At 40.6% G+C, this 13217-nt stretch overlaps 1 protein-coding gene across 4 annotated transcripts in view; it reads left to right on the top strand.

Moving 5' to 3' along the window:
* Positions 1-11888, top strand: part of nr4a3 (nuclear receptor subfamily 4, group A, member 3) — a 30255-nt gene extending 18367 nt beyond the window's left edge. For all 4 annotated transcript variants that reach the window (XM_038797655.1, XM_038797656.1, XM_038797653.1 and 1 more), the window contains one exon: positions 10319-11888. In XM_038797655.1, coding sequence (XP_038653583.1) covers positions 10319-10575 — 257 coding nt within the window. In that variant the 3' untranslated portion in view covers positions 10576-11888. The remainder of the gene's footprint in view (positions 1-10318) is intronic.
* The last annotated feature ends 1329 nt before the right edge of the window (positions 11889-13217 follow it).

Below are 13217 nucleotides of genomic sequence, written 5' to 3'. Positions count from 1 at the left end.
AAAGATTGAAGAATTATGGCCAGATCCTCTATTATCTCAGCTCTAGTTTTTTCTCAACAGCCTAGGATCATACTTCCAGTGATATATCCATCATGTATTTTCCTTATGCATTCAGAACTAATTCCTCTTTTACGGTTACTATTAATAGTTCTGTCTGCACCTCTAGTTAAACTACGTTCTGTGTTCCACTGTTATTTGTAAATACCAGTACAAAACATTAATTTGATACTCCTGCCATAGCTTCAACTTCCACAACTAGACTCACTAAGCATTTTCATTGTATGATTTTATTTTGTTATTGAATAATTCTTGCCATATTATCTTTTACCTCTTTAATCGTTCTTGTCACCTCCCAACCAGAATTTCCAGAATTCTTGTGGTTAATTTTAGCATTATTGGGTTTAGCATTATCACATTCCTCCCTTTAAATTTTAGATTATCTGTCAGTCTCCAATTATTTGTGTACAATTATGTATCCTGACCCAGATTGCCTATTTTAGGAATATAAAAATTAGGACCTGAATTAGACTATTTGGCCTGCTCTGCCATTCAAAACACTACGGCCAATCTTCTACCTGAACTCCATTTTCCTGTATTATCCCCAAACCCTTTAATAAACCAAAAATCCATCAACAGCTGTCTTAAATATACCCCTTCTCAACTTCCACAACCCTCTAGGGTGGAGAATTCCAAAAAGTCACAACTGTTTGAGTGACAAAAATTGTCCTCCTCTCAGGCTAAATGGCTGATCCCTTTATTCTGAAACTGTGGCCCCTAGTGCTGGATGTCCTATTTAGGGGAAACAGCTTCCCAGCATCTGTAATGTTAAGTCCCTAATACGTTGCAGCAATGACATCACCTCTCATTATTCAAAACTCTAAGGCTAATGAGCCTAGTTAACTCTATCCTTGTAGTACAATCTCCTCATTCCATTGATCTGTTGTAGAATAATTTCAAATTATGGAACAGGAGGAAGCCATTTGGCCCATCATGATTGCCAGCTGGAAAAGAGCTACCCAGCCCAATCCACTTGCTTGATCTTGGTCATAGCCTTGTAGATTATTGGCAATGCACCTTCCAGCTGGCAGTGCCACCTGGGCACCTTAGTGCCTACCTGGCACCCAGGTGGCAGTGCCAAGATGTCTGGGTGGCACCAGCAGTACCAGGGAACTGAAGGATATAATTCCCACGCCTTGGGTACCTCGGGAATCTGCACATTAAAGTGAGACTAGCTGTCTCGCTTTAATATGCAAATTTGCTAAAAAGTGATCCATCCACAATGGGCAGGATTTACATTGCAACGTCTCGCGAGATCGCGTTCGAGCCCTCGAGCTCGGGGACACAGTTTTAAAATAAGCGATCGCCTATTTACAATGGAGATCAGAATGTTTTTCTCTTGAGGGTTGTGAATCTGCCTCTTCCCCAGGGAGTGGCAGAGGCAGGGTCATTGAATATTTTTTTGGCTGAATTAGGTAGATTTTTGATTGACAAGGGAGTCAAAGTGTATAAGGGGTAGGAAAGAAAGTGGAGTCAAGGCCACAATCAGATAAGCTGTTAACTTATTGAATAGCAGAGCAGGCTTGAGGGGCTGAATGGCCTACTGTCATTTTTGGCCTACTGCCATTTTGCCTTGTTTGTATGTAAATCCATGCTGACTATTGGTTAATATGTCTTTTCTCATTGGCAATCGCTACTGTTTATCAGAATTTTTCTCCAATACTTTATCCATCATCAAGGTTAAACTGACTTCCCTATAGTTAGTCTGTCCCTTTTCCTCTTTTAAGACAATGGTACAGTCTTCTGGCACAGTACCTGTAGCCAGAGAGGATTAGAAAGTTATGACCAGAAGCATCTGGTTGTTTCCTCTCTTACTTCTGTTAACAGCCTGGGATGCATCCGGACCTGGCAATTTACCTACTATCAAAGACGCTAAACCACTTAATATTTCTTCTCTCACTATATTTATTCCATCCAATTTTCAAACTTCTCCTTACATTGTCTGCCTCAACCCTCCTTTGTAAAGACAGATCCAAATCTTTCTTTAAGAGCTACATTGAAAGTCTTCCGCCTGGACACACACTTTACTTTTCGGTCTTTAATAGGCCCGACTCTTTCCTTATTTATCCTCTTGCTCTTTATGTATATATAAAATATCTTTGAGTTTATTTGCCAATATTTTTTTGTTCCCTCTTTAATTTCTGTAATTTTGTTATCAATTTCACCCCAAGCATTTTCTATGTTGATTACTTAATTACTGTACAGTACTTTTTGTCCAAACTTTCACTTTTCACATTAAGTAAAGCTATTTCCTTCACCCCGACATCTGCAGAGTCAGGAATGGAGGTGACGGACTGTCACGCAAGCCACTGGTGCTATTTTCTTTGATCTCCCACCCCCTTTCCAGCTGGATTCAGGACAGGAAAATCCTGGTCTTCATATCTGACATAAGCTACCTTTTTTTCTTTGCCTCATCTTTCCCTGCACACTTATTGACATCCAGGGGGAGTTGCACCTTTTTTTCTGAACTCTCGCTATCTCATCCTTGAATGACTCCCATTGCTTTGACATTGATTTACCTTCAAATAGCTGCTTCCAGCCCACCTTTTACTAAATCATAAAATCGGCCATTTCCCCAATCTAGAATTTTTATTCCTAGTCTATCTTTGTACATTTCCTTCGCTATGCTAAATCTAACTGAATTACGATCATTGTCACTCAAACACTGTCCCATTGATACCTCTTTCATCACTCCAGCTTTAAGTGTAAGCCCAGAACTGTAACTTGTTGGTTTGCGATGTACTGGCGAAGAAAGTTCGACTGAACACATTAAGAAGTTTTCACACAATATACATATTACACAGATACTATCCCAGTGAACACTAGGGTAATTGAAATTGCACACAATTACTGCCTTAAACCGGTTGCACATCTCAGAAATTTGTCTATTTAATTGCTTTTCTACTCCCTCTGTTTGGGGATGTATAGTATACTCTCACCAGTATGATTCATTCAGTTCAACCCCCCCCACCTTTATTATTCCCCAACTCGTTTGAAACTGCTGAAACTAGAATGTTGAGCTTCCGTACCTGCCCTTCGTTATGCTATCTATTCCCTCTGCACCCTCGGATAATTTGTCTTGTACACTAGATTCCCTGCATATACTTTTTCTGCATAGACTCCATTTTTCCCCATGCTCTCAGATTCTCTTTCGGTTAGAGGTAAGATAAACATTTTCCTTTTTACACCTACTTCCCCTCCATTGCTATGATGTCCCTGTCTCAAATTCAGCATGTTTTATACGCTCTGGTGAATCATCATTGCATTTCATCCTTCCTTGGGTAAGGAGGTCTTCCAAGTGTGGTTTCACCAAGGTCATATGTAATTGCAGTAAGACGTCTTTACCCCTTTTTTTTTTAATTTGTTCATGAGATATGAATAGCACTGGCTAGGCCAACACCTATTGCTCATCCATAACTGTTCTTGATAAGGTGGTTATGAGCCACCTTCTTGAACCACTGCAGTCCTTGTGGTACAAGTGCACCCACAGTGCTGTTCGGGGGAAATGCCAGGTTTTTGACCCAACAGTTAAGGAGCGGCAATATATTTCCATATTATATATCTTTGGGTTGTGGGGGTGAGACCCATGCAGACACAGGAAGATGGGCAAGGTAGGTGGATTGGCCACGCTAAATTGCCCTTAATTTGAAAAAATGAATTGGGTACTCAAAATTTATAAAAGAAAAAAAAAACTCCACACAGACAATGACCCAGGGCTGGGATCGAACCCAGGTACTCAGCGCCGTGAGACAGCAGTGCTAACACTGCTCCACTGTGCCGCCCTATTTACTTTGATTCATGTGCAAAGACATCTGGGTTCCTCTGAACAACATTTCCCAATCGCTCTCTCCAATTAGCAAATATTCTGCTTTTCTATTTTTCATACCAAGATGTATAATTTTATACTTTTGCACATTATATTCCATCTGTCACATTCTTGCCCACTCACTTAACCTGTCTATATCCCTTTGCAACCTCCTTAATTCCTCCCCACCTCATTTTGTATTGTCAGCAAACCTGGGCACATTGCATTTGGTCCCCTCATTAACCTCAATTGTAACTGACGAGACCCTTCTTGCAGTTACACCCTGCCAAACTGAAAATTAATCTTCAATTCCTACTTCCTGTTTGTTAACTAATTCTCAGTGCATGCTAATATATTGCCCCCAATCCCATGAGCCCTTTGTGGCAGTACATCTACTGATTGTACCGGTACAATCTCAAAACAACTATTTACAGATTTGTCAAAGATGATTTTCCTTTTCACAAATCCATACTCACTCTGTCCATTCAAATTCGGAATTTCTAAATGCCCTGTTATCGTGTTCCTAATAACAGATCCTTGTATTTTCCCTACTGATATCAGGCAAACTGTTCTAGAGATCCTTGTGTTCAAGGAACAGCAGTATTACATTTGCCACCTTCCAATCTGCAGAGTGGGCTAGAGAACCTAGGAAATTCTGAAAAGTCAAAAGCCATGCATCCCGAATCTCTGTAGACACCTTTTAAAAACAGACATAAACCATCAAATCTAGGGTTTTTTTTGTCATTGATTTGTCGAGTCCTATTCCTCACTAATTCTCACTTGATCCTTCACTCCCCTGTATTGTCAGAATATTTTCTGTGTGTTCTGCCATCAGTGCAAAATATTTGATGTTTAATGTCTCTGCCATTTCGTTTTTCCCCATTATAATTTCTCTTTACTTTGCCCTAAAGGTTGGGTATTTACTTTTACTAAATCCCTTCTTGCAGAAGCTTTTGCAATCTTTTTTCATGACTTGTGATCATTTCCTCTTATTCTGCTTTCTCTCTCTCAATCCATTTCTTGGTCATCCTGTGCTAGATTCTAAAATTTTCCCAATCTCTTGGCTTACATACTACCTTTTTGGCAGCATTAGATACCTCTCCTTTAGTTAAGTAATTTTTAGCCACAGTTATACTCCTTCATATATATTTGATTTAATTTGTTCAGATTCAAGACCTAGACTCAAACTATTCAATATAAAATTCACCATATTATGATCACTCTTTACCTGAGCCACCTTGACTACAAGGTTATTAATTAATCGATGCACTACATTAGTTCAAAAATGGCTTGTTCCCTAGTTGGTTCCTTGACATATACTGAACTAAAAAAATACATCCTGACCCCCACATTATTACTAAAAAAAAAATGTTTGTCACTCTACATGAAGGTTAAAGTTCCCATGGAGACTACCTTGTTAAATATACCTCTAATTTCGTGAATAATAATTTGGCCAACATGCCAACTACTACTAGTAGTTCTATAAACCCAGCCCTTTTTCTTAGCTCCATCTAATTTGATTATACATCTTGATTTTATGAGCGAAAATCCTTTCTCTCTTTACCTTTATCCCATCCTGTGTTATCAAAGCCATTCCCCACACTTCTCCTTTATCCAGTATCCTGGAATATTTAGTCCCCAAGCTTGTCCAGCATGCAATAAAACGTAAATGATTTCTCTTTGTGGTAGTTATTCATCTATTTTGTTGCAAATGTTCTACACAATCAGGGATAGTGGGTGGGATTCTCTGGTCTCCGACGGCGAAATCGCATTGGCGATCGGCCGGAGAATCCATGTAGGCGCCGAAATCGGGAACAGTGCCATTTTTGTGAAGCTCCGCCTCTCCAAAATGGCGCACTTTAGGAGTACACTGCAGGCCGTCGGGACGGCCTCAGGACGTTACCTGAGGCCCTCCCACCGATGCTCCGCCCCTGATGGGCTGAGTTCCCAACAGCGTCAGTCATCTGTGGTATTAATTTTTGGATACTCGGCGTGGCGGCCACCGCCACAGTTGGGGCGGGGGGAGCCGATCCCCGGCCAGGGGGGCTTTGGCGGGGGCTGGGGTCACTGGTGGCGGGTGATCCGGAGTGGTGAGCCTGGCCAAAGGGGGTTACTATTTGGCGGGCTGGATCCGTGCACGGCTGGCGCCATGTTGTACGTCGCGGCCGCTGCAGGCTGCAATTCCCATCCGCAATTCTCTGGCCATATCCGCAGCCAGAGCCAGGTCTTTACGCTGTGTGCCTGCTAGCCCCTCACCAGACGGAGGATCGGTGGCCATTTTGTGCCGCTTTTTCGTAAAACTCCTACATTAGGCAAGTACTTCCACACCGGCGTCAACACTTAGTCTCAAAATCGCAGAATCCAGCCCGGTGGCTTTAGTTTTTAACTTTTTACTATTTTTCCCTGACATTGCCTTAATATTCTTATTACTTTTATGTTTACTGATTTTTAATCAGTAAGGGAATCAAGGGGTCTGGGGAAAGTGGAGTTGAGGATTTAAAATCAGTCATGATCCCATTGAGTGGAACAGACTCAATGGGCCGAATGGCCAACTTCTGCTCCTACATCCTATGGTCTTTAAATTTCCTGTCGCTTCCTGATCCACTGTACTTTACCCAAATTGTTACTCTGCTCTACACCCTTAACATTTCCCTTACTGCTTTTGAATTTACCCTCTCCTAAAGCCACCTGGACCGTCTCAACTTAAAACGGTTCTGTAATTGAGAGGGGAAAGCAATTTGATTGTTTCTCTTTGATAATGGGTTGCTTGTTTTCTATTCACATCATGACTGTCAATCCTTGGGTTTTCTTTTTATTAAATTTTAGATTGAACAATTGTCTAAAGATGGACTTTATTATTTTAGTTGCATTAACATTTTAGTCCACGATGTTGTAATTTAGTATTTTTTTACTAATGCATTTCCTGAGGCAATACTTGTAGGAAATTGCACCTTCATTTACCTATCTTCTCATACCTCTCCATGTGTCTCTGTCTTGCCCTTTGGCTGTTTGTCTTTCAGTTCAGCTTTTTCACTGTCTTCTCTCCTCTGAGCATTTTCTGTTGTCTGTGCCACCTTCTGCCGCTTTCTCCTTGTGTCCGGTGATGGCTGGTGTGAAAGGAGGGGAGCCGCTGAGGGAAACAGCAGCCTCCTAAACGGCCAGAAGCTTTAAAGCAAGAACTTGTTTTTCGGTTTATAACTGTGATCAACTAGGGAAGCAGAAATGTAATTATCCATATGATCCCACTTTGCGTAAAAGAAGAACAAGATGGTGACGATTGGGTGCAAAATTCAGAAGTACAGTGGCACCCAGTGCCCAGAGCCTGCAACTACACTTGAGTTGAAATGGGACTGAGAATTGTTGACATAATTTACCACAAGGAAAGTGGAGTTAAAGGGTGGATCAAAAAGGATTATTACAGAAGTAAAGTTGATGGCATGAAGTACTCGCGTTACATAAGAATATTTATATTTGTGGTGAATCTTTGCGCTCATAAAAATTAGCAAGCATACAAATTTGCACCCTGGACACTCAGCATTGATACCAAATGTTTCTAGATATTTTCAGAGGCCCATTCAGAATAACGCCCCTTAACTCTGCTCCAATGTCTATGTTAGTCTCCGGAACCATCATTAATTGTTCCTTTTTCCCAGGCTAATCATGTGAGACTGAAGACAACCCAGGAATTAGGAACAGGGGTAGACCATATGGCCCGTTGGGCGTTCTCCACCATTCAATATGATCATGGCTGCTCCTGGACTTGAGCTCCACTTTCTGAAATGCTTTTCATATCCTTAATTCATATCCTTAATTCTTTGAGAAACCCAAATATCTATCTGTCTATCCCAATGTTAAATGCATTAATGATGGACATCCACAGCCCTCTCGATATAGAATTCCAAAGTTTCACATCATTTTGAGTGAAGTAATTTCTCCTTCTCTTGAGTCCTAAATGATTGACCACAAATCCTGAATCTCTTCCCTGTGTTTTAGACTTCCGAACCAACAGAAAAAAATACCCTATCAAGCTGCCTCAGAATTCAGTAGGTTTCAATGAGATCGCTTCTCGTTCTTCAAAACTCTAGAGAATGTAAGCCTAATTTACTCAGAATCTCATCATATGAGAACCACCACATCCCACGGACCAATCTACTGAACCTTCACTGTACTGCAAGTACATTTCTTCTTAAATGTGGAGACCAAAACTGCGCACAGTACTCCAGATGTGGTCTCATCAAAACCCTATACAACTGCTGCAAGATTTATTTATTCTTGTATTTCAATCTCCTTGCAATAAAGGCCAACCTTCTATTTCTCTTTGATTTGTATAGATATTTAAATAAGAAAAGAGTTAACAAAGTGAGCGTTGGTCCTATAGAAAGTGCATCTGGGGAAATTGATAATGTAAAATAGGACTATGGCAGACATTTTGCATCAGTCTTCACAGTGAAGGACACCAGTAACATCCCAGAAACAGCTGTAAATCAGGAATGGAAGGGAGAGAGGAACTCTGGTAGATAACAATAACCAAGAAGTGATATTAAATGGGTCTCTGAATTGACAAATCCCTGGGCCCGGATGGACCTCACCCTAAGGCCCTTAAAGAAGTGGCTGAAGAGAGAGTTGACGCATTGGTTTCAATTTTCCAATATTCTCTAGGTTCGGGGAAGGTTCCACTATATTTGAAGGTAGTAAATGTAACTCTTTTTAGTCAAAAAAGGGAGAGAGACAGAAAGTGGAAAACCAGAGACCAGTCACACCTGTCACAGGGAAAAAGTTAGAAACCATGATTGAATATGTTATAGGAGGGCACTTGGAAAATATCAAGGCAATTGGGCCGAGTTAACATGGTATTGTGAAAGGGAAATACATCAAATATTATTTTGTAAAATAAAAGCTCATGGTGTAGGAGGTAACACATTGGCTTGGATTGAAGATTGGTGAACTATAAGAAAGAGTTGGCATAAATGGGGTGCCACAGGGATTAGTGCTGGGGTCTCAACCTTTCACAATTTATATACGTGACTTGGATTAAAGGACTGAAGATATGGTTGCAAAATTTGCTTACAACAAAAATAGGTAGGAAAATAAATGGTGAAGAGAACATAAGGAGGTTACAAAGGGACATAGGTTGTGAGTGGTCATAGATCTGGCAAATGGTGTATAATGTGGGCAAATATAAGTAGCCCATTTTGGCAGGAAGAAGAAAAGAGAAGCTTATTATCTAAATGGTGAGAGATTGCAAGAGCTCTGAGGTGCAGAGGGATCGGGTGTCCAGGTGCATGAATCACAAAAGGCTAGTATACAGATACAGCAATTAATTCAAAAAGCTAATAGAATGTTATCATTTATTGCAAGGGGAGTTGATTATAAGCGTAGGGCGTTATGCTTCAATTGTACAGGGCATTGGTGAGACCACATCTGGAGTACTGTGTACAGTACTGGTTTCTTTTCCTGAGGAAGGATGGAAACCCGTCAGAAGCAGCTCTGAGAAGGTTACTAGAATAATGCCAGGAATGGGTGGGTTGTCTTATGAGGAAAGGGTGGAGAGGTTAGGTTTGTATCCACTAGAGTTTAGAAGAGTGAGAGGCGACTTGATCAAATCTTTTAAGATCCTGAGGGGTGGATGCAGAACGAATGTCTCCTTTTGTGGCAGTATCTGGAACCAGGGGTCACTCATTTAATAGGGAGATGAAGAGAAATGTTCTCTCTGAGGGATGTGAGTCTCTGGAACTCTTTCCCAAAAGGTAGTGGAAGCAGAGCCTTTTAATATTTTTAAGACAGAGCTGAAGAGATTCTTGATTAACAAGGAGGTGAAAGGTTATCGGGGGTAGGCCGGAATGTGGGGTTGCGGTTACAATCAGACCAGCCATGATCCTATTGAATTGTGGAGCAGGCTCGAGAGACTGAATGGCATACTGCTCCTAATTCGTATGTTCATATCTTCCTGATTGCTTGCTGCACCCGCATGACAACTTTCTGCATTCCTTGGACAAACACACCCATGTCTCTTTGAACATCAACACTTACATGTTTCTCACCTTTTCAGAAAATCCTGCTTTTCTATTTTTATGACCACCACTTCACACATCCCTATATTATTCTCCATCTGCCATCTTGTTGCTCAGTCACTTAATCTGTCGATATCTCTTTGCAGCCTCTCAATGTCCTTCCCACAGCTTAGCCTCCCACCTAGCCTGGCATCAAATACTAGCCAAACATAGCTTCACAGCTGCCTATGAGAGGAAACTTTCATCGGGTGAGCTTGAACTAGAGCGTAAAACAAGGTTCCAAAGATAAAATTACAATTAGCCAACCCAGTTCATCGGTTAAAATTTTAGAATTAGGCTTACCCATGTTTTAAAAGTGCATTGATAGGTCAGTGAAAAGCAATGTTTTTTTTGTGTGTCTAATATTAGAATAGATTTTTAATATTGGTTATCATTGTCTCTGCAGATCGCCATGGGTTAAAAGAACCAAAGAGAGTGGAAGAGTTGCAATCACGGATCATCAGCTGCTTGAAGGAACACATGTCATTCAGCAGTACTGGGGATAGCAAAGGGCAACCATTGTCCAAGGTGCTGGGCATCATACCTCAGTTGCGTTCTCTCTGTATGCAGGGGCTCCAACGCATCTTCTACCTAAAACTAGAGGACCTGGTGCCGCCCCCAGCCATTATCGACAAGCTATTTCTGGACACACTGCCTTTCTGAGACGTCTTACCTCTTTCTTCTTGGCAAGTGCACACTTCAATAGCCACGTGGACTGTGACAAAATCAACAGCTGGTGCTCTGGCTTCTCTCTCCTAGAAAGCAGCTCGAACTGCCCACATCCAAGGACCTTTCCTGGCGCTTTACTCTGCAGGATCCTATACTTTTTAAAAAACTGTCTGCTTTCTGCTTTTGGGAATGGTAACGTGGCACCTTGGGAATGAAACCTGTCATGATAGAGATGCTTATCTGACTTTTTTCAGTCTGTAACATGTCGTCCCAACGTTCTTGGGTGATAGGAAACTTTTTTTAAAATGTCAACAACAAAGTTGTTACAAAGGTAGTACGCTTTTTGTTGTGATTGATGCCTTTAGTATAGTTCCTGATGTGTCATATGTACAGCAAGTGGTGGTGCAAGAAGGCATCTCTGAAGAATTCTGATTTTAGAATGCAAAGGCTGTTGGCTCAAACGTTCAAGTGCAATTTTTTGAAAGTGCTACAATTTCAAGATTTTTTTTTTGGTTTTGTTTTTTCAAACTCTAATTTATTGTAATACTAAAAAGAATTGATGAAATACAGGAATTGTTGGCACTAACTTTACTGACAAAGTTACCTGAACTTGAATTATAGTGATATTTGTACTGATAAATATACATATGACGCGGGGACACTTTCTGAACCAGAAGAGCACTTACACGTTGCTTAGAAAGAGAAAAATATATGGAGAAAAAACACATTTTAATTTTTAAAAGAACTTTATGCAGTGTTTTAATGATGATGACAGAGCTTGGACATAAGGATACTGAAATACAGCTAAGGCAAGATCTTCTGAGTCAGAATTGGTTAATCCACCAGACTGTTTTACAAACCCAGCAGGTCTTACTGAATACTGTAGTTGTAAGAATGTAGGTGCTAGAAGGGATGCAGTCAGCTGCATTAAACATTCCGTGTTTGTAAAAGTTTTTGTATGATGTTTATACTGTTGATGCCATATACTAATACAAAATACTTTTGTTGCATAATGTCTTTATTTGTATAAAGATTATATGCATGTTATTGTAATGGCTTTGCCTGTATTTATTGCGACAATTGCCGGTTGCTCAGAGTAACTCTGCAGGCTGAATTCAGGAACCCTAGCTGTTAAAGGGGCAGTGCCTTGCTTTTGACAACAGAGTGTATTCACAAACCAACTCTGTGCTCCTTTAGCATTCAACAGTGTTTTCTCGTGTTAATCTGCGTGTTTTCAAATGTTCAGTACATTGTACATAGACAGAAATGTAAATTAAAATATTAAATTGAATAACATTTTATCAGAAGACACTTGGCTTTGGAGGATTCTCTTTGTGTGCACAATTTATTATATCTAATTCTAACCATGGTTCACTGCACTTTTTTGAATGCCGATTAATTTATATTTTACTTCTTATTCTAAGGCAATGAATCTAAATTTTTTTAAATGTACGTTTCGGATAATTATTTTATCCCCTCTTTTTATCATATTTCCCCTTTTTGTGTCTTACCACGGCATGCCCCTTCTCTTGATTGAGACAATGGGTTAGGTACATGGTATGGGCCTTTACCAGGACTGCTCGATCAGCTGCAAAATGTTATATGAAAGTAATCCAAGACTACAGTTAGGATTTATAAGAGTAGCCAGCTTTCTTCCCCTGAATGTGTGACGGCTGATGGAAATGTGCCGTCTACGGTGTCCCAGGCAATTAAAAACGTTCAACCACAAATTCTAATGTTGTATTGTCATGGTAATATGCTAAAGATTGATTTTATAAATCCCGATATGAAAATAGTTTTGATACCAATAGCAATATTAATTTCAGTCAAAATAATCATCAGTATTTCTACTGAGCTGTTGCACAGCTAAAGGATTTATGCAACCTACAAACCTGTCCATCTCAGTGCAAATATCTTTTTACTATTTCAGTATGGCCTTTACTGCATAATAAGAAAGAGTTTCAGTTAAATGTCCTACTGTGTTCCTTGATCAGAACAAATACATATATTTCACCTGGTTTAGGTCTTCCTTTTTAAAATTACCTTTACTAATTTAAATTGAATTGTAATGTCATGGATCTATTTACCTTAAATAATATCAACCTGAACTCTATAGTGTAATTGTGAAATATCATCATAGAAAGGATTATTTGATCTATGTTTCCTCACATCCTGTGTGTTAGTCATTTAAATTCTTTGGAATATTTAATTGTAAAATATTCACCACCATATGCAATCATGTATGGGGTGCAATTTAACCAAATGGGAACTGTGTCCCATAGCGATTGCATTAGCCACGTGTTTTCCGGCACTTGCAGCGTCGAGAAACACAATGCTATTTATTGTGACACGGTTTGATATGTGGCCTTGGGGGAATGCGTGGCCAAGGCCGCACTTAGTCCCCTTCCCTGCACTGAGGAGCCCCCCTCGCCGAAACGCCTCAGTGCAGGTGGCATCCTGATCTCTTGAGCCTCCGACGCAACGTCCACACATTGTAAGGGGGTCCCCAGGCCCGCCCCACACCCACGCAGGGCGCCCCACACCCATGCAGGGCACCCTGCACCCAATCACCGCCACGCAAAAAAGCCAGCCTGGCACCCTGGCAGTGCCCTGCCAGCTGGCAGTGCCATCTGGGT

This window comes from Scyliorhinus canicula, chromosome 5 (genome assembly GCF_902713615.1).
Source record: "Scyliorhinus canicula chromosome 5, sScyCan1.1, whole genome shotgun sequence".
Classification (NCBI taxonomy): Eukaryota; Metazoa; Chordata; class Chondrichthyes; order Carcharhiniformes; family Scyliorhinidae; genus Scyliorhinus; species Scyliorhinus canicula.
Note: the sequence above shows the minus strand (reverse complement) of the source record. Positions and strands in the feature narration are given on the sequence as shown.